This window comes from Toxotes jaculatrix, chromosome 2 (assembly GCF_017976425.1).
Source record: "Toxotes jaculatrix isolate fToxJac2 chromosome 2, fToxJac2.pri, whole genome shotgun sequence".
Classification (NCBI taxonomy): Eukaryota; Metazoa; Chordata; class Actinopteri; family Toxotidae; genus Toxotes; species Toxotes jaculatrix.
In genome coordinates, this window is record NC_054395.1 from 23,172,384 (window position 1) to 23,193,406 (window position 21,023).

The 21,023-nt window shown below is 41.0% G+C and overlaps 1 protein-coding gene across 6 annotated transcripts; it reads right to left on the minus strand.

Moving 5' to 3' along the window:
* Positions 1-403: 403 nt before the first annotated feature.
* Positions 404-18,673, minus strand: LOC121199448 (protein kinase C-binding protein 1-like). 6 transcript variants are annotated; one of them, XM_041064186.1, is made up of 21 exons: positions 18,420-18,673; positions 18,087-18,322; positions 12,617-12,687; positions 11,805-11,968; positions 8,850-8,993; positions 8,225-8,338; positions 7,944-8,036; positions 7,680-7,767; positions 7,539-7,594; positions 7,349-7,426; positions 7,132-7,247; positions 6,551-7,026; positions 5,745-5,873; positions 5,438-5,626; positions 4,535-5,047; positions 3,669-4,133; positions 3,417-3,556; positions 3,136-3,216; positions 2,963-3,041; positions 2,573-2,812; positions 404-1,642 (listed from the first exon to the last, which is right to left on the minus strand). In XM_041064186.1, the coding sequence occupies exons 2-21, from the start codon at positions 18,098-18,100 to the stop codon at positions 1,464-1,466; spliced, it is 3,429 nt and encodes a 1,142-aa protein (XP_040920120.1). In that variant the 5' UTR covers positions 18,101-18,322; positions 18,420-18,673; the 3' UTR covers positions 404-1,463. The 6 variants fall into 6 exon arrangements, with proteins under 6 accessions (XP_040920120.1, XP_040920075.1, XP_040920085.1 ...); XM_041064141.1 differs by having other exon boundaries at positions 8,850-9,071; XM_041064151.1 differs by having other exon boundaries at positions 8,850-9,071; positions 18,416-18,673.
* Between the last annotated feature and the right edge of the window lie 2,350 nt (positions 18,674-21,023).

Sequence of the window (21,023 nt, forward strand, 5' to 3'; positions counted from 1 at the left end):
TCATAGTATTTATTTATTTATTTGAACGGTTGTGCAGTGCTTTATCAGTAGGAAAATGGGAGCTAATGCGCAGACTGATTTATTTTACTTGATGCTGGATGTCGTGGTCAGTGGGATGGAAGTGAACATTTCCTCCGTAATTCAGTTGCTGATCTTTCTGGGTATGTTTCACATCCACAAATGTCGATTAACGTACTCAGGCAGTGTGGCACCTTCATTGAAGTTGTGAAGATCAAGGACTTCAAAACTTTTGACTCCTTAAATTTCTGACACATTTCTAAGTCAATCAAGGTACAGTGGACGTAATGTTAATCAGAGTAAATAATTTTCAGTTCGTGGTGAAGGTTTGAATCCTCACCACTTTACATTACACAAGGATACATCAAACCAAGAAACACCAAACTGATCAGAGCAGTTTTATTTTTTCTTCACAAGTCCATATATTGTATGTACAATATGTAAACAAGAACGAGACAAGCTCAAAACATACATGCTCACAGGAAATAATAACCAGCCAAAATGCAGTTTCTATTTACACCTACCCAGTACATAGACACAGTCTGACCAGGATTTACATCAGCTTTGGATAACCGGTTGAACAGAGACTTTGCTCAGCGCTGACATTCATGTGAAGTAATTTATTTTCAAATAACTTTTTTTTTAGACACATAGAAATGTGATTTCATTAAACATACTATAAAAACATATAACACTATAAATATTGTTCAGTTTTCTTCTTACAAAACCTATGTACAGTTTAAATTTTTTAGTTATTTTTAATAAATCACAGATATTTTTATGTCAGCCTATACAATGTGGAACTACAATACAAAACTGGTATGAACCAAAAATGTCACCGCTGACATGAAGAGGACATGGCTGAAGACACAATGTTTAAACTTGCATTACCCAGAATACCTCAGTTGATTTGAAGAGGACATGGTTTAAAAAAAATAAAGGTGAAGCTTGCATAACTCAAAATACCTCTGATGGACCCATGATAAATGAATATCAGATGTGGATGGCTGTTTAAACATTTTTTGTCTCATACTATGGAGAGCAGTCAACAAAACAGAACTGCCATGAAGTACTTAAGAGCAGCATTGAAAGGGATAATGCAGCAAATATTCTGTGGGATGATACAATCTTCCTCAGACTGGAAACAAAGTGGTAACAGAGCTATAACATAAAACTACAGTATAAAAACACACAGACTCACATTTTATTTCTCAAGACAGACTACTTTCACATAGTGAATCCACCTAAACACAGATTTATGGAAACTGTGAATGAGGAATAAACCAAAAATGTCAACCAAGCGGGTGTTCATACAGGAATGGAAAATCAAAGTGATTTGTCACAGAGGTGCAGGCCTTGAAGCACCAGGTTTGGCGCCACATGTTTGACGCCACAAGCCCTACAGCGACCTTTCTAAATCTGCCAAAGTTTCTGTAGCGTAGTAGTTAGGTCACAGTAACGGCAGAACTGTCCTTACTCTTGTCCATGTATGTGGGAGAGTTGCTTTTGTCTGATATGGATCCTGCTCCCGAGGTCAGGGTCTGTGTGGCAGGAGAGTGACCTGATGATTTGATAGAAGGGTCCGAGTTGGGCTCTGCCTCTGGCTCCTGTTGCGAAGCTGTGGCTGGAAGGAAAAGCAAAACAGAAAATGAGAACCTGGACACTACATAGCTGCTTGTGTGTCTGCAGAATCTGGATGCCACAGGTTGGATAAAAGGCATGGCTGTGTCTACAAAACACAATGAGGAGGTAATCTCCATGTATGTATCAATGTAAAATCACACTGTACTTATGGTACATCATATTGACCACTGAAGAAATGAGTGCTTGGGTTGCAGGGAGTTGGGGGCTTGGACACCATGGGGATGAGTTTATAGGCAGAGGGACAGGGAGGACAGACTGTACTGGAGATGATTTCATGTTCATTTTACATCTGACATTGAATAGTGCAAATATAGCCAGAGCAGAGCTGCCTTCGAATTTCAAGGTGAATTATTAGAAAAATTCTATAAAGAACATTTTTGCTTATCTCAAAACACAGAAATGGTATCAACTAACCCACCTGAATAAGAATGAGCCTCGCATCAGAATAATGTATGCGTGGATAGAGAAAATAACTGTCCTATTAAATCCAAGGGCACAGTTCTATTTGAAAGGCAACAGCCTATATGCTCAATGTGTAATCAGTAATCAGTAAGAGATTAGAACTGTGTCAGACAAATCATGTTTTTGTATAATACCCAATAAAAAATCAGTCACTAGAGTTCAATAATTTTCAATTCAGATTTGCCTCATGACAGGAGAAGAATCCAGCCTAATGGGAGACAACACAATATACATATATATTACCGTACACTCAGATCTAATTGATGCAACCTCAGCGCCACATGTCCTACATGTCCTTCTAGTTTTGTCTCAGTATCTAATGAGCAGGTACCAGATGAATCAGGTACTAAGTGGAGAGGTATTCATGGTGAGCAAACACAGCATGAGGAAGGTTCGCTGAAACAAGTGCTCTTAAGCCACCTATCTATTATGAGCATGTTTACATTACCTGACTGCGTGCACGACTTCATGTGCTCCGGCCAGTGGGCTTGCTGGCAGGGGTAATCACAGTAACTGGTATTCCAGCAGCAGTAGAAGATGGCCTCCTTCCTGCAGTTCGCGCACCACTGTTTCTTTTTGGTCTCGTCCACTGCCTGCTGCTTTTCCACCTCCATCTGCTTTTTTACCTCAGCTACTAGCCGTTCTCTTTCCTGCTCCAGACTCTGCCTCATCTCTGCCATTGTCAGTTCTGCATTAAAGTCAAACACAAATAACCTGAAACTCATATCACATGTTGAAAAGAAACCTCTGTAATCACGTGATTATCAGGTAAAGACTGGTTTAGTGGCACGTAAATTCTTTGAGGTGTAATGATGTAAGCTGGAAGCAGAAAACTTACCTAGATTGTGCTTCATCTCTGACAACTCTTGTTGATGCAGCCACTGGAGCTTCTCAATCTCTATCCTTAACCGTCGAATCTGTGGCAAAAATGTGCAGTGATTATAACCCCTTAAGTCTTACAAGTATTATTATGAACCATTAATAAGCCCCTGTGTGTATGCAAGTATTTACCTCTGCAATTGTGTTTCCTGATGTGCTTTTGGAAAGGTCATTGTAGATTTCAGTCATTGTCCCTTTTATTGTGTCCATAATCTGCAAAGTTTTGCCAAAAAACGTGATATTAGTCCACAGTTTTAACTACTATCACTTTAAAAAAGTGAAGAGAGTGGTTTAATTGGCACATTTGTTCTATGATTTTATCCTTACATTAGGTGCCATAGGGATAATCATGCCTATGGTATGCAAAGTTAAATTGCTGAAGTCCTTTTCTCATTTCACAAACTCTAACTTACTTTGTTTGTGTACTTGGCTATATCTGCAGCCACATCAGCTGACACTGTGGGGATCTGTAAGTCTCCTGACATGAAAGAAGAGCTACCGGATGTGATCTGGACAGCTGAGGACGCATTCTGAGGCGGGTCTTTTTGTTGCACTTAAGGGGAAAAAGGTGTGAAAAAAAGGAAAATTATACATCTTTCAATACACATTTTATCTTATTATGTTAAGTTGAATCCTCAGATGAATGATTATGCCGAAGTATATACCCTTAGCTGCTTGTCTGGTCTGATAGCGGGTACTGGAGGAGGAGTTCTGTTGTTGTGACTGCAACTGCTGTGGGCTACGTGTTTGCCCCTGAGTCTGCGCTGCTGACTGCTCTCCATGCTGCTGCTGCCTCTGCACTTTCTGCATATGCCACTTCTGAGAGGACGTCTGAAACTTGGTGGGATTCCAAACCACTGCCCGCTGCACTGCCTGGGCCGTCTCTTTAGGCAGTAGAGGGCGCTGTTTCTTTACAGCTGCAGGTACGGGGGACGCTGCAGAGACTGAGGTGGAAGCAGGAGAGGGAGAACTGGTATGTCCGCTGGTAGTTGTGGTGGCACTGGGTTGACCAGAAGCTGCAGTGGACACAAGGTTGAGGGCTGCTGTAATAGCCGGTTGCAAGGAGTCTTTCAGGTTGGAGGCAGCTTCCCGTGATGGTGTTGCTGCGGTAGCAGATGAAGGCAATTTACCTGGGTAGAAAAATATATATATAAATAAAAAAAAATAAAAATAAACATAAACATAAAAATATAATATATATATATTTTGCTCCTTAAGAGGGAGGCATGCTGGATTTCTAAATCAGGCCCTCAAGCAGATTAAATAGAGTTGGACTTAAAGCCCTCTTTGTAGAGTCTACTAGTTTATAATTGTCCTCAAGGAACAGGATTTTTTTTTTTAGAATTTAAAATGTAATTAAGGAATGGATGTGTCAGCTGCAGACTTTGAAATTATTTAGGAATACCCATAAGTGTTGAGAGATAGAAGCTAAGTGGCATAAGGCTATTATTTCCTTCACATTGTCCCTCTGAGGTACATGTCATAATGAGAATCACAGGAGAAAATGGATCCAGCATATCAAAGGCCTCACCTTCCAACTTGGCAACATTAGACTCTTTGAGAGTTTTGGCAGTAGAGGCCCCTGGCTCTTTTCTCGCTCTCTTTGAGTCCCGGCCTCCATGTTCATCGCCCAGGTCAATGACCAGCTCTCTTTCAGAATCAGAGTCTTGCTCAGCCACCGATGTAGCAGCTGCTGCTTTGCCCTCCTCTGGGGCTTTGGGTTTGTCAGTGAGGGGCTGAGACTGCAGTGTTCTGGGCTTGTCCTGGATGTCCCTATCTGGGCCATTGCTACCCTGTTTCTCTTTGAGCAGGGGTTCAGGGGTGGCTTTATCCCCTGCCCCTGTTGCCCCCTCCTTATTCTCTCGGTCCGTGCTTGCTTTAGGTCTTTTCTTCTCTGCTTTGTCTCTGTCATCCTGGGTGGAGCTCTTTGGCTTGTGTTCCTCGTCGCTCAGATACTCACTGTCACTTGAGTCGGATTTCTCAGAGTCTTCAGAATCACTGTGATCCACACCTTTGTACACATCTTCAGATATCTCATCTATACCTGCATGGAGAAACATACATTCTTCATTATATCTTTTTCAAAAATTGTAACACTTTGTGTCAGAGACAGTGAAATAAAGGTTATTAGGTAGTTGCCAAACATACTGTTTCACAACTCTAATCCCAGTCAACAGCAGTCACACAGTGTCAGATCACATGTTTCAGCTGCCCCGTGTTTTGGTTAAATTCCTCATAATTCACCACATCTAGAGAAATTTAATCAAAGGTAATCTAATCTGAAATCTAAAAACAGGCAAACTGGCATGACATTCACAACTTATTGTATCAAAAATTTTAACTTGTCTTGCAAATGGCATGAAGCGACATGGCACCAGATGAACAGTACAAGAATAGTGTTCTGTGCCAAAGCACAGAGTGATTGCATATGTACCGAGCTGTGCCTTGCAGCTTTCAATAGTCTTGTCCAGGCTCCTGATGTGTCTCTTTGGGGCAGGGACGACTGCTGACGCTGCTTGCTGTTGCTGATGATGTTGTTGTTGTTGTTGTTGTTGTTGTTGTTGTTGTTGTTGCTGCACAGTCTCACTCAGCTCCTTCAGATCCATTTCAGCCTTCACTCGATCTGAAAGGAACAGGTCAATGTTCAATTTCAGAGCAAATGGTCTTGATTTCTCTTCAGAGTATCAGCTCTCATGATGATGACATCATAAATACAGTACATTTGTGCTGTTGGAACTGACCCAGGTTGAGATTGAGGATGCTGCCTGTGCCTGCGGTCCTTTCTTGCTTGGGCACCAGTCCAGGGTTAAAGGGCTTCGGGCTGCCTGTTACACTGCTTGCAGGACCCATCTTTCCAGAGACAGGAGATGCTGTAATCAAAAAAAAAAAAATCTAAATCTTCCATCTTAAATATTTGGGTAAAATGGTTAAAAACAGCATTACTCCACTCAAGACTACATAACTAGGGTTCTGTAAGACTTTAGACCTGCACTTGGTCACCTGGGAGCAGCTGAAGCAGATGTGAACATAATACTGAGCTATTGTCACCTTTTAAGTTGATATGGTGAATTTGTTTGCAAACAGTTACCCATTTTAAACATCCAGCAGTTACAGAACAACATTATCATCCATTTTCAATTGTGTTTCTGGCCACTTCGCAAAACATAGATTCGAACAAGATTCACTCTCTTATAGCAGTTTTTGGTTCCCACCAGCTTCCAAGGGAAATATCAGGATCCTTAGCTGCTAACTGTGTCTATCTACTGTTTGGTGCTGAGCAGTTAGTGTGCGGTGGGTTTTCAGAGCCTTTTTGCTGGAGCTTTGAAAGCGATGACAGCGAACCAAAACATTATATACATAGATACTAGACAGCTCGACAATGAGAAAGTAAGTCACTGTAAAACTGAGATATAGATTCAGCTGATAATTCTGTGTCGTTTTTTCACTACAAAGAACCTCTTTCACACCGTCACATCATTTTCACAGGACCATCTGATTTATTGGCATCATAAAAATATTGATTATAGGCACTTTGTTATTTATTTACCAGAACAGTCCATTGATTCCTCTCCGGTGCTGTAGTGGAAGGCAGGATTCCTGCTGGCCTTTTCCATGTCCTGCTCCCCATCAGACCCTGTGTGAACGGAAGAGTTGGTGCTCATGGGGGACCGAGGCATGTCTGTCATGGAGACCCTCCGACTCATACCACTGGGCGTGGAGCTCTTGCTGAGGACCATCTTTGGAGATGCTGTTATATCAAAGTTGAAGCGAAGCTTATCTGGTTTCTCTGTCTTCACTGTCCCAGCGCTGGGGTTGGAGGGGTCCAACAGCATCTGTAGCTGGTTGTTGGGTGTGTAGGGAGTGCGGAAGGGTGCATAGTTGAAGACCCCAAATTTCTTGCGAATGTTTTCCACATAGACCTCCATCTCTTGCATGGCGCTGTTGAAAATGCTCTTTGTCTTTTTCACAGAGAAAGGGATCTCTTTGGACATGAGGTAGCAGTTGTTGATGGGGACCCAGGCCCTGCGTGAAAGTACAATAACACATCAGAATCTTGGCTTATTTTTGGTCAAACAGTCCTAATACAAGGAGGTAATTTTTTCCTTAGTGGTCAAAGGTTAACCTCACCTGTCATGTTGCCCAAAGAAGCGTGCATCTACCTGCCCATCCTTCTCCCGAAGTGCTTTTGCTGGCCAGAAAGGAAAACCCTTTAGCTTAGCCCAGACCAGGGGGTGGGGTTGACTCTATTGGGGACAAAAAGAAATCAGCTTCACAGATCTGTAATCTAAGACAATATGAATAAACACTGATTAAATCTGGAATTGAAGGTAACATTAAGACCTACACATGGCTCACAAAACCAGTTGTCTCTTTTTTGGCATGAAGACAGGTAGCACTCTGGACACACCTCAATCTCATTCATCTAAAATACAAGTTGAATAACGAAGATTTTCAGTTAAAACGTATTTAATTTCCAAGTTAGAAACATTTACAGAAACGTTGCTATTACTGAGCAATAATTAAAGCTTCTTTACCTCATGTTCACAAATCTTGACAATGACTTTCGCAGTTGCTGTTAGTTTGTGATTACCTGGAATAAAGACAAGGGCTGACTTGATATTTTCTCTTTTTTTTGTATTAGCAGGTGTTTTCTGATATATGTCAAAGTTGCCTACCTCCATTATAGATGATGCAGTTGTGTAAGATCCATTTCATATCAGCAAGAAAGGCTTCAGTGCAGCCGTACATTTTCTTTTTGATATTCTATGAAAAAAGTCAAAGTAATACAATTAAACATAAGACACTTAGAAAATAATCATCTGTTAATATATTCTGTTTTATTGCTTCTGAGCATTTTGCAAGACATCTTTGTATTTTTCTTTGTGCATTCTGTTTTGACCATTTTTTTTGTGCCAGGCAAGTAAAATAAATAATCCTACCTTCTCTAAAGTACACAGGTCCATGGGGTGGAAGATGTACTCAGCATAATCTGGGTGCTGTTCCAAAGACACAGGCTTCTGAAAAGGCTCAGTCTGCTCATTTCAGACAAATATTTAAAAAGAAAGAATAGAAGAAACAGATGCATTAGCCATGATTTGGATGCCTCATTTTCTGGACTTTTGTGTTTGAATACAACACATTTTCTTAGACTTTTATTTCTTAGAGAGATATTAAAAGACACCTTTCAAACCAGCACTGAAAGGATCTTAAAAAGTCTTACCCCAGGCTGTTTAATCTTTTGGAGTGCAAATTTGAGCAAGTAGGACAGTTGGTCTATTGTCAGCATTGTCATTGCCTTGCTCTGGGTTTCAATGCATTCGGCAACTGTTATTTTCTGCAACAGCAACAAAAATTGTTAATGACATAACTGGAAATGTAATGAAAGTAACAAACATCAAGCAAAAACTGAACACAGATATTCCAATAAATACTATAAATCTTAGCTTTTGTGAGGTTTAGATCATCTGCTGTCTTTTGATTTAGCTTGTACAAATTTTAGATGTTCACAATTGTGCCAATTAAAAGACGTGCATAGAAAATTTTCCAAAATGTTAAGAAGCAGATTAAAACTTTAATCCTCTAACATCTCGCAAACTTACAGTGTGAGCTATCAGATATGCTTGCAGGGGTGTCACACCATGTGTCTTTGAGAGCCAAGAGAGGTTTCTGGATCAACCTCAGACTAAAGAAGGTGATTTCATTCATTTCTTCCCCCTTCTCTGACTGAAGCTGCTCACGGCACAAAGCCTGACACCCCATTTGTTAACTAAGCAAGCAAGATTGTGCCTTGAGTCCCACAATCATTTGTGTACACCCACACACAATACACGTCTTCAGTGAGATACCTCACACTCTGGACAGAACCAGTCGCCCTCGGGCTCGGCTGGTAGTTTGAGGCACTTGGCGTGGTACACCCTGGGGCAGAGCTCACAGCAGAGCACCTGGCCCTCGCGGTGGCACAGCCAGCAGTAGAAGTCATTCCTGCCGTCCTGCGGTACAACATCAACAGGGTCTGTGGTGAGTGCTGGCTGCTTCATATAGTAAAAGGGACCATGTCTTAGCTCTGACTGAAATGCAGGCAAGAGAAACAGGGGGGCAGGTTTCAAAAAAACACGCAGGAACACAAAAAGGTGCAGTGCAACAAAAACAAGGTAGCATTAAGTTGGGGTAAGCAGGGTAAGCAGTATAGAGAGCATTAAAGACAGTGAACCCAACACAAGACTTAATCAAATACTGTATGCATCAAAACCGTACACCCCTTGTCAATATCTCTAAAATGTTAATCACAAATTCTGTCCATTTAGTACAGTTTTATTTTTTAGCAAAAGCCCAAGCAGAATGAAACTAGCTCATTTGAAAAGCAGAAATGTTTGACAAATTATACTAGAATTAAAGGTCCATATTTAAGGACTAGCTGTAACAAGAGTCAGTACACTCTTCATTAGTGAGATTCTATTCTTCAATTTTTTAAAATATTTTGTAGGTCTGCCCTTATTTCTGATGACAGATTTGATCCTCGTGGATGATTCTTTTCAGCTGCTCTTTGCTAGAGAGTTTTGTTGTTCTATCTTCTGCTTCAAACTACTCCAAAAGGTGTTCTGTTGGATTCAGCTAAACTTGGCCAGGTCATAGTGTTCTTCTTTAAAAAAAAACATTCTTTTTAAATGCTGGTGTGATTTTGTCATGTTGGAAATTTGCCCTCCTGCCAAACTTCTTGGAACTGGGAGTTATCTCTTCATTCAGTATTTGTGTAAATAAACTTCCACTCATGAAGCCATCTATAAATGTCATCTCTCCTACACCTTTTGCACTCATGCAGCCCCATATCAGCACATTCCCGCCCCCATGCTTCACGTTTGGCACTGTGCAGTCACTGTGATAGTCCTGGTCAGATCCACACTAAACATGCTGGACTCATCCAACATTCATCAGGTCTCTTTTAATGTTCTTTGGCAAAGTTTAATCTTGCAGTTTTGTGAGCAGTGGTTTTGTTCTCGGATGCCATCCATAAGGGTTGACTTCATGCAATGTCCTTCAAACTATCCGAACAGTCACTTAAGCACCAATTTCAAAGATATTTCTTGTCCCAAGTCTGACTCATCTTCTTGTGTTTTTCCAATGCAAGGTTGTGTAAATAGCAAACTGTGCATGCTGACATTTCTCAAGGACATCCACTGCGTATTCTGTTATCGGTAATATGACTGTTCCTATATCCAAACCAGTACTACTGCGACTGTGTTTCAGCTTATGTTCAGTTGCCTATTGATGGGTCTTGTACCCTCACCCATCTTTATGAAGTCTCAAAATCTGGTTTCATACCTTCCATTAGACACACCCCAGGCTAGTATTGAGAAAGCTGGCATGGTCACGGATTACTTTATAATGTTGTTCATGTGGAGCCAATCTCAAGTGCACAGGGGGCGAGAGGAGGTACACCCTGAATTGGTCGCCAGTCTATCAGATGGGCTGACATACAGAGATAAACATCCATTCCCGCTCCCATTCACACCTATGGGCAATTTAAAGTCACCAGTTGACCTAATCTGCATATCTTTGGACTGCGGAAGGAAACCTTAGTATCAGGGAGAAACTGACACAGGCACGGGGAGAATATGTAAAGTCCGTGCCAATAGGCAGGTTTGAACTCAGAACCTTCTTGCTGTGAGGCCCATTGTTTAACATGTTAGCGATATTTCCCAGGGGTGTACTCAGTTTTGTTGTCTACTGTGTGTGAGCTATTTAAACATATGGTCATGTGACAGTTTCAACTGTGAGTCAAACAAAACTAACCGAACAGGTTTTAGGGCATGAGACTTTTGAGTCTTTCCCCTGAGAGTAAAAACCATGCGGCATGGTCATCTGGTAAGTACCCAACTGGTACGTTACGGATGCTACTTTATTGGATAAACAGAAGCTGATGCCTCTGGTTTCACAGTCTAAATTACCTTGAGCTTACACTAAATAAACGCTTGGTGTTAATTTATCTGTAGCGGGAGTGGTAAAATTCAACTGTCACTTATTTGACCCTTTCAAGAAAATAAAAAGGATATATTCTAAACCTATCAGGAAGACATAAGCTATGCGGACGTCAAAAAGGCTAGAATTATCTTTTAACATCATGCAAGGCCGACATGGGGCTAAAGGACAAAAGGGAATCACTCAGCACTACATTAGTCTGGCAAGCCCGTAATAAAAACATTTGCATCAGAGCCTCATAGTACGAAAATCATAGAATTTGAATACAGCAAAATAATTGGAAATGAACTGATGTCGTATTTCCAGAGTCATCAAAAACTAAAAAATCCAAAATGTCCAAATAATAATAATAATAATAATAATTCTAAGTGTATTTGAGTTTACCGTGCAATCATGACTGAGCCTACACATTTCCACTCTCACAGGAGGGCACACCCATACCTGTCGGTCCAATCTTAATCTGTACACTACAGTCACAACCAAAATTGGCATGTTCTCACAAGCATTATGGCACTGCCCTGCACTAGGTTTTTTTTTTTTTTTTTTTTTTAATCACCGCAGAGTTTGTTAAAAGGCTTGGTGGATGGTCAAATAGCTTCAGAAACTATTTGTGGCACCTATCATGTATCATGGCACTTATCATCATGAATACCTTCCAGGAAAGACTGTCTAAATGTGATGAATTGTTGCCTGGGTTATATTGTCAGAACTGTCATATTGTCTTTGTTTTAGATTTCTTTTTTGGAGCCATCTCCTTTCCCAACCATACTCCACAGCCTTTGAGAACATACCAGATTTTGAAATGAGTACACTGGAGCCCTTACCTGGTCTTTATTGTTACAGTTGACAGCCCCAGGCTTCTTCTTTTTCTTGAGAGGGCTGGGGGAGGTGTCTGAGGCAGAGTGTCCATTGGAGGAATGAGTGGGGCTCGACACCTTTCTCTTCTGTGGTGCCACTGATCGTTCTGCTGACCCCGGTGGATCAGGGACTGGACACAGAAAGATAATCAGGTCATCCATCACACAACACCAGACAGGCTTGTATTGTTTACCACACTCAAGTCCAACATGTTACACAAGCTTAAGAAGGTTAAAAGATGGGACTGGTATGACAGCAATTTGGCTAGTCTTAGAATAAACCAAGAGAATGACCAAAAAAAAAAAATCACAAAACATCATTCCCATTGTCCCACATTCTTAGAGCCAGAGGAAAAACCAAGGGAGAACATGCAAATTAAAGCAATTCAGTTTTCAACTGAGCAATCTGGCAATAAATTGAGTGTTGAGTTTCTATAATTTTGTCGTCACAATAGTGTTAATATTTGTAACAGACAGAAAAAACACTGATCTAAAAAGCAATTATAGTAGATGCCACTTAACACATACTTGATAATACAAATACTTAATAATGACAAACGGCCAGAGGGCTTCTGCTATACTAACTAGACCCTGTGTTAATACTTGACACAAACAGGCAGGCAGCCATGTATAAGGGATTATCTGTATAGCCCTAAGAGACCAACAAAATACATTACACTGCCCTCAGAACCAGCGGTAAATAACCTCTACGTTCTCTGAAACTAAGTCGCCTCAGATGTCTGACTCTTAATGTGAGGTACTCGGCCTTAGAGACTTACCTTTGGATCGTAGAGATGCATCCATCCCCTCTACCACATCAGACTCTGTCTTTATCTCCTCCTCAGCCAGACTGCAGAGCCCCGAACAAGAGCACACAGAAACACAGAAAGAGAGGCAAACACAAAGTCAGAAAGGGTGTTCAGAAACCACAACAGCATAACAGTAAACAAGTGGAACACCACCCAAGGCACCCAGGTCCCAGTGGATCTGTCAACAGGGATTCTGCAGGTTTCCATTGTTATTGTTTTCACTGGATTTCAGCACATCTGACATTGTGGTACGAAGTTCACATCCTTTACATTGTATCAGTGACAAACGAGTCTGAATATGTTCTTTATGTTCCAACGGAGAGGATGGTAACAATCACCATGGCAACGCTCCTTTCTGCTAAGCACAAGCCGATATTCACAACAACACATCGGGCCATTTAAATGACATTACCCTGCACCTCCGTCCACAAAGAGACTTTGCAGCTATAAGATTTTAGTCCGACTAGGTCTTGATCTTTGTTCTGTGCTTTGTTTATGACAAATGGTGAATAGTCCCATAGTAACAAGAAAGCCAGAGGGGATTGGTCCACACTACTGGAGGGACAGTGTCTCATGGCAATTAACAGTATATGCTTCTGCCACCTCTCAAGCCCCCTCAGTAACAAGAAGATTACATACCCCGTGGATTTGGGCCCATTCTTGGAAACCTATAGCAAGAGATCCTTCTAATAAGCTTCAAAACAGGGTCTGTCAAAAATATTTTTGGCCTAAATCTTTATCACAGGCATATGTTAGAAGCTTTTGTTTATATCACTGCCCATTGGTAAACAATGAGTAACTTATGAACCACACATATTTAGAACATATTCAAATAAATGTGGAGTTGAGGTAGATAAAAGTTTGGAGTTGCTCCAATCATAGCTCAAAATATAGGCCTCTTTTTCCTGAGGTGTTTACAATCTGATGTAAACAGGCCAATGTTAATATCATACAAAAATAAAACCATAGATTGTAAATGATTCCAAAAGCTAACACAACCCTCTCCAACAGGCGCACACACACTGGAAAAGCCTAATTTCCCAGGTCTCCAGACCTGCTCTCATCTCATTTCCTCTGCAGGAAAAAGGAAGAGAATAAAGACGGTCCTGCTATAAATGAAGGTCTTTGAGTATGTGGCTCCTCCTTTGTTAGAGCAACAGAGGGCCTTGTTCCAAAGATGTAGCTTTTATTCACATGCCCTGAGGAGAAAACCCTCCCAAGGACCCCTGACAGGTCACACACTTGACCAGTTCATAGCTTTGGCTGCAGCTCTGGTTTCCAGCTAGAATGATGGGTTTACAGGCTACAACTCAAAGGTCAACCACATTTGTGGGATAAGCTTTTTTGTTTTGCTCTTCTGAAAGCAAAGGAATGTTCTTCATGTCCCCTTTTCCACCCTTAAAGAGGCATTCCACACAACGATGATCAAATGTCAGTTCACTGATAGGCATGTGGAGGTTACCAAACATATTCTAAAGGCTTTAGTGAATCAGATACGACAAACCCAACACTAAAAGAGATTAGATGTGATCACATCAGCTACTAAAACTATACTCATTTGAACAAGTCAACTTTGATGTTTGCTTCACAATCCAGAGATTTAACAGTGATTAAAGATCTTATTTCTACCAAACACAAAAAACCCCCAATCCCTACAGAGCCAACACTATTACTCACAACCATCGACGATATTCTAAATAAATTCCTTGTTATTTCAACATTAAAACTGGTAATCACAGATAGCTTATCAAAATGAAACTATTCATAACTTGTACTGTCTGAAAAATGAGAGACACGAGAAGAGCACAGTTTCTTTAAAAATATGGCACATGGGTATCTTGTTTCAGCCTGCCAATAGTCTCTCTCTCACACACACACACACACACACACACACTCACACACACACACCAACCCCAACCCCTCTGGGGCCTTCCTGTTCCGGACTGAGTGAACAAACGAGGCCCACATGAAAATAAGAAAACGTTAGCCAAGTCGCTCTGCTACGTGTACCACAGCCCTGAGAAAAAAAAGAAGAACATTCGCCATCACCAGGCAGCCCAGAGCTGCTGAATAAACTGCCACAAGCTTATATTATATACACACTTAATGCCAATGATAAGACATTACTGCAACTGCCAGGAAGACAAGATGACCAATAGTAAAAATGCTGTAGTATGCTGATCCAAAGGGCATTCTCAGATCAGGAGCTATGATCCATCACACAAGGAGAGTTAGGCAAATAAATCCTCAGCAGATTCTGGGATATATTCCAGAGAGACCCAGGTTCAAGAAAACACTGACAGTATTCCCTTCTGCAAGTGGTACCTGATGGACAAAAAGGAAACAACACTGAGTCAGTGCCTTTAGATTCCACTCCTGTGAGAGACGAGCAGGGTTCTCTCGTCACAGAAAATGGAGGCCACAGCTTGCTCCCCTCCCCCCTCTCCCCCATCCCCCACTCCGAGGCTCAGACTCAGGCACTGGCACATCCATGCAGGAGGACCAGAGAGATGTGTGGAGATTACAGTCCAATATTTTTAAAAACAAGACTATGTCAAGACAAAACCCTCACAGTGGATCCCAGGGATAGAGGAGAAACACAGAGAGGGAGACGCGAGAAAATCCAGCAAAGTGAGAAGCACTCATCTCCCTCTCTCTCTCTCTGCCATTTTTTTTAATGTCTTCGATCTTGGCTTCCCTCCTTCCCGGTGAATGCTGCTGTCATGGAATAATTAGATTTCATTTTGAAGATTTCATTTTGAAGAAAGAGAGACCAACACTGTGAAACCACACACAGATCCTGGCAAAGCTATTCTCTATCCCTGTAGGAATACACAATTTTTTCAAATGAAACAAACAAATATTTTTAAAAAAAACATCACTTTATATGGAAATCCAGGAAAGGTATTCAATACAAACCTCATATTGTGCTCTTTACACTGGAACTGGCATTGAAAACACTTAGGATTAATACCACTCACTAGAAAACATCCAGCTCACCCTGCTGAACTAAACCCCTGAAAGATTATTAGGTTTTGTAAAATGACAAGATATATTCTGCTTTCACAAGACCAACAGCCACGTGCAGACAAATAAAAAAATCCATACTATTAGCTTTTGCTTTTCCTGAGACCGACAAAACAGAACAGTTAAAATAAGATACAAGTGCCTTGCCTACATTTCATAAAAATAACGATTTTAACTACATCAAGATGCCTGTTTTACCACAATTCCCAACACTTAATAAGCAAATAAAGTATACTGCTAGTATGCACAGAATATCCTGTATAAAAGAAAGATTTGACCTGGATTTTATATAAGGCTGTAAAGGGTGAATCAAAGATGGCTGTGGAATTTTCCAGAAGGCCCTTGCTCTCCCTGCTGCTCTCCCTCTGATTGTCAATCTTTAACCTCAACTGCAGCTGCAATTGGCTGGAGGGCCAACAGGGTGGAACATTATTGGTCGGCTGTGCTATGCCACACGGATCACAGTGTGCAGGCTCCCCTCGTCCTTTTAAAATGCATTTTTGGTGCAATGCAGACATTTCCCCCTGCAATAGACGGTTTATTTTCCTTAAGTTTAGCTTGCCCTTCTTGATTATGACAGTATAAGCCAGTGGGGACTTGAAAAAGGCCTTCAGGGAGATTATATTTGTGGTTGTGATGCATAACTCGGTGGCTGTGCTAGTCAAACTCTGCCGTCCTGTTTATAGGCTACATACACTGGCTCAGAAAGAGGCCCAGAGGATTTGTTTGCAACACCATAATGTTACGCACTGACATCTCTAACTATCAATGTAACATTTATATTGCATGCTCATTTAAGCACTGTGGAGTCATGCATTTTTAGCCGTAGAAGTTAACTTTTGGTTTTGGTTTTACAGAGAGAGTGAACTGGTCTAAGATTAAACACTGATTTGAAACGTTACTATTTTCTGGCTGTCATGTAGATGAAATGCACCAAGCCACAAGAAGAAACAAAACCTTCTTTGTCTCCCCCACACAGTTGAGACTGCTAAAAATGGTGATGAATGATGTAAATCAATGTACAGCCTTCATATGTTCTGAGAAATACATGGCACGTTCTTTTTGTTTCAAAACTTTAAGCAACACTAATTTTCATACACCTGTATGCACCTGCTCACATGCGTTTCTCACTTATATAGAATAGCTTGACCTATCTCTGTTTGAAATGTGCTTTACTAAAATACTTGCCTCGCCTTTGTGTAGTTTCTTATACAAAATCTGGACAGAACATACACAAAACCTGTTGTTTTGTATCTATATCTTATGCAACCATGACATTTCTTTTATGTGTTAAAAATGGGAAAAACCCACAGTACTATAACAGAAAGTAGAAAAGAATGCTAACAAACAGATGAGTTAAACACAGCCAAACCTTACTCTCAGACATTTGCAAAGGAAATCTATACACACACACACACACCACATAAAAACCTTGAGTCTCATGTTGTTTTCCTGCTGTCTGGTTTGTGAAGAGAAGCCTGAATTTCTCCCAAGGAGACCTCTCTGAACACAAAATGGCCACTGTCTGAGGATCAGAGAGGGGAGGAAGCACTTTCACAATACTGCCGTGGAGCTGACGAAGCCCCGGGCTGTAAACTCAGGGCCTATGGCTGTAAATAGTGGTAACTTGTCTCTCAACATCTTATTTCTTACAGTTAGAATGAGAAAGAGAGGATTGCCCTCTGACTAAAGGTTTGTTTCATGTGGGTCAACATTTGACCAGCATGGCGTGTAGAAAGTCCAGCCTCAGTCCAGTTTGTTCCATTTGTACCGAGGCAAAGTTTTCTTCAGTTTCACAATCATTTGTTTATTTGACATAGATATGAAAAACATTAGACAAAAAAACAGTATTCAGTTATGTCCTGCACTCCTTGTCCTCCTCACAAGCACATCTGTTGCCCCACGCATCTATTCCCTGGCCTGGCATGACACACAAGAAAACAGCACAGAGCCAATCCACTTACAAAGGGTACATAATACCCCCCCCTCCTCCTCCACTGCCCATCCCCCATTCTTTCTCTGCCAGGCTACAACACAAGACTGCCACAACAGAAAGGAGATGTGGGTGCCATTTTTAAATCTAACTCTCTTTTGCATTATAAAAAAGGAAAAGGATTTGCCATGGTCCACTCTGCCTCCTGTATGGCAGCCTGGTTGTCTGGGGCACCCATGTGACCCTGAGACACAGAGAGAGAGCAAGGGTGAGAGTCGTTACCCAACCCCCCACCCTCCTCCTCAGCACTGTGGAACAGAGAGGCCTGGCAAGGCCTCCAATCCACCCCAGCTCCTCCTCCTGCACACTAAACTGATTTTAAGGTGTGCACATTCATCATGAGAAACTAACAGTCACCACAACAACAAGAAGGAAGCCATGTTGTTATCAGAGAGTTGAGATAAAAAAGACAGAGCTTACCTCTGTGGATGCATGGCTGCCTGACACACTGTTATGTCAACACTTATAAAACATGGAGGACACTCTCAGCCCTCAGCCGGGGAAGGCTCCGCTCTTCAGGCAAGGCGATCAGGCCCCAGTGATGTTAGCCAGATCCTGACTGGTCGCTTTCCTCACAGGCAAGATACAAGGCCGCGCGTGATTGGCCGAAATGTTTCCTGAGTAATTATCTTTGTTCAGTGCAGGCAGGGGCAGCACTGTGAGTGTCAGAGACAGGGGAAGAAAAATAAGCACAGAGCTAGGCCTAAAACAGCAAAATAACGTGATTAATATGAGTAGTTTTGACATACAAACCCCATATGACAATGTTTTGAAGCTTCCAAGAGTAGAATCTGTCGGTAGTTGTCTTATTTGAAGGCTTTAGAAGTAGAAATGGCAGCATGTAGAGTGTGAGGAGCAGGACACCATGGCTTCTCTGCACAAGCCTCCATTTTTTTTTTTTTTTTTTTTTTAATGTCGAGTGGGCCTTTGTTTAAACTCCTCCCTCCCCCTTGGCTGTTTCCAGAGAAAAGACAGGCTACAGCTCTTAAACTAGTTTAGCAATTCAGTCTGGAAAAAGGAAAAAAAACAGATTAGTATACAATCAAAACATTTTTATATTGTGTTGTAAATGAAATAAAAAAGACCAAGAGTTTTAATGTCTCACATCACAATTGTTACTGTTATAACCTCAATATAAAATTGACCCATTGACAGTTAACCAAAAGCTGAAATAAAATAAAATAAGATAAATAAAATAAGTCCGTCCCCTCCGTGGGAAGACATTAAAACTAGAGAGTGATTTTGGTAATGAGTAGGGTTTCCTCTTTGACGCCTGTGCTCAAACTGTGCTCATATATAATTAAACACTGCTGGATAAAGCACCAGCAGCACAGTGACAGACAGAAATAGGAAAACAGGCATGAAATCTTACATAAGGACCCTGCCATAAATACAGTCTTGGTGACATTTATAATGTTCCTATGTATCAGTTGTTGCCTCAAAACTGTCATTTTGTGAAGCTGTAATTCACAGTGTTATACTGGACTACATCATGATGAAAGGAAAGGTAGTTCTTGTATGCTTCCATAGATGTAAATGGTCGAAATATTGGGAAAAATATGCTTATTGTGATGTAATCCAATACAACACCAATGTCCCATGGCCTCAAAAATTAACATTAACATCCTTAGACTGACTGTATTTCAATGAAGGACACCTATATCACTTAACTCAACCCCAGATGTGTATGATAAGTGTGAAAGTGGGGCAGTGGGGCTCGAACCGCCGCCCGTGAGGGTGAGAGTTTAGTGCTCTACAGACTGAGCTGGCCGGGCTAATACAAGCCCGATGGAATTGCCACGTTTTTAATATCTCTAAATATCATGATTACCATTGTTTCATATCACATTGTGGACTTCCACGTACCACATTGGCCGCCATTAAACTGAGTGAGGAAGGCGCAGGCCCTGTGTACCCGGTCTGCCTCATACTGCCCTCTAGCGCCAAAAAAGTATGTTATATATTATAGGTGAGTCAACTAAATGGTTTCTCAGCTATTAGGTTCAATCATGGGCCAGTTCGCATTGTTCAGTGGTACCTCTGTATGTTGTAATGAACAAGTTGTTTTCCGAGACTGTTTTACACAGGAAGGAGTGTAATAGGGGTGTAATTTTCCCATTGGTTGGTGAATGCTGAAGGTCACAGCAGCTTGTTACGCTAAAACTAATTTGGAAAAAAAATATTTGTTTTGTGTTGCAGTACGAGACTCAAGATGTAATAAATAATTACATAAAATAAACAGTGTGTCATTTACGGTGGTAAGAAAATACTGTTATTGCTGCCCTTTTATTAGCACGTCATGTCTATTAAATTGCTACCTATTTCTGTTTGAGATGCAAATCATTGATTATATTTCTTGTAATTACTGGGGCGGCAAAAGGATGAGTAACTGCGGAACTGAGGTATACGGATTAACAGCCCAGTTGAAATTATTCGTAAATTAGAGGCCCCTAATGGCTCAAACAAAAGATAATGAATTAATTAGGGGACGGAAATGAAAACGTTAGTTAAGGCCGGCTAAGCGGTGTCACGTCAATAAAGAGATCGCGTGGCTTTTCCTTCACGTAAACGTTAGTTACTTGCCTGCTGGTTTTCTCCGTAAACGTTAAGACTGCCGATGTCGTATACCATCATCACAGTAATTTTTTTTTTTTTGACGTTTTCGAGTTAATTAAGTTACAGTGGACGCATAAAAGCGGACACAAAATGACATATTATCTCCTAATTGACTTAGTTCAGCTTAACGAGGAGCAACGCCACCAAAAGTCAAATAGCTGCTTCCGGTGTCACTTTTTTCTTCAAAATAAAATGGCAGGCGACAAGCAGTAAAGTAAATAGTAAAAATGAAGTAAAACAACAACAAGATGCTAATTGTTATGTTTATATTTTGTTACTGAAATTCTATACCTTTCACTGTTAAAGCAAAAGAGAAAGCAGTAGCAAGAATTTATTCAGTTCCTGCTATTCTGTATGGTTGGATTAATCTGCTGAGGGAACTAATTTGTAATGCCCATCCTTAAACTGGCCTTTAAAACACATAAAACTCACCAATAAAATGCATACAGTACAGTAAAACTACCATAAAACAGCAAGCCCCTGAGCATTCAAGATCAAATGCAGAGTACATAATTTGATTAACCAAAACTTTGTTTAAATGTACACAACTCAAGTACAGCACCAGCTATGATAGACTTTTCATTCTCCATCGTGTGGCCCTGGTCTTGTAAAGGGACAAAATCCAGTTTTAAGACCATTATTGCTACCAGCCAACTGCCTATGGGGCCCAGGCCTTGAGAGTCCCCCAAAGGGCCTCATCCTCCGCTGTTTAGGCAATTTAATTATTTGCAAATGGGTGAA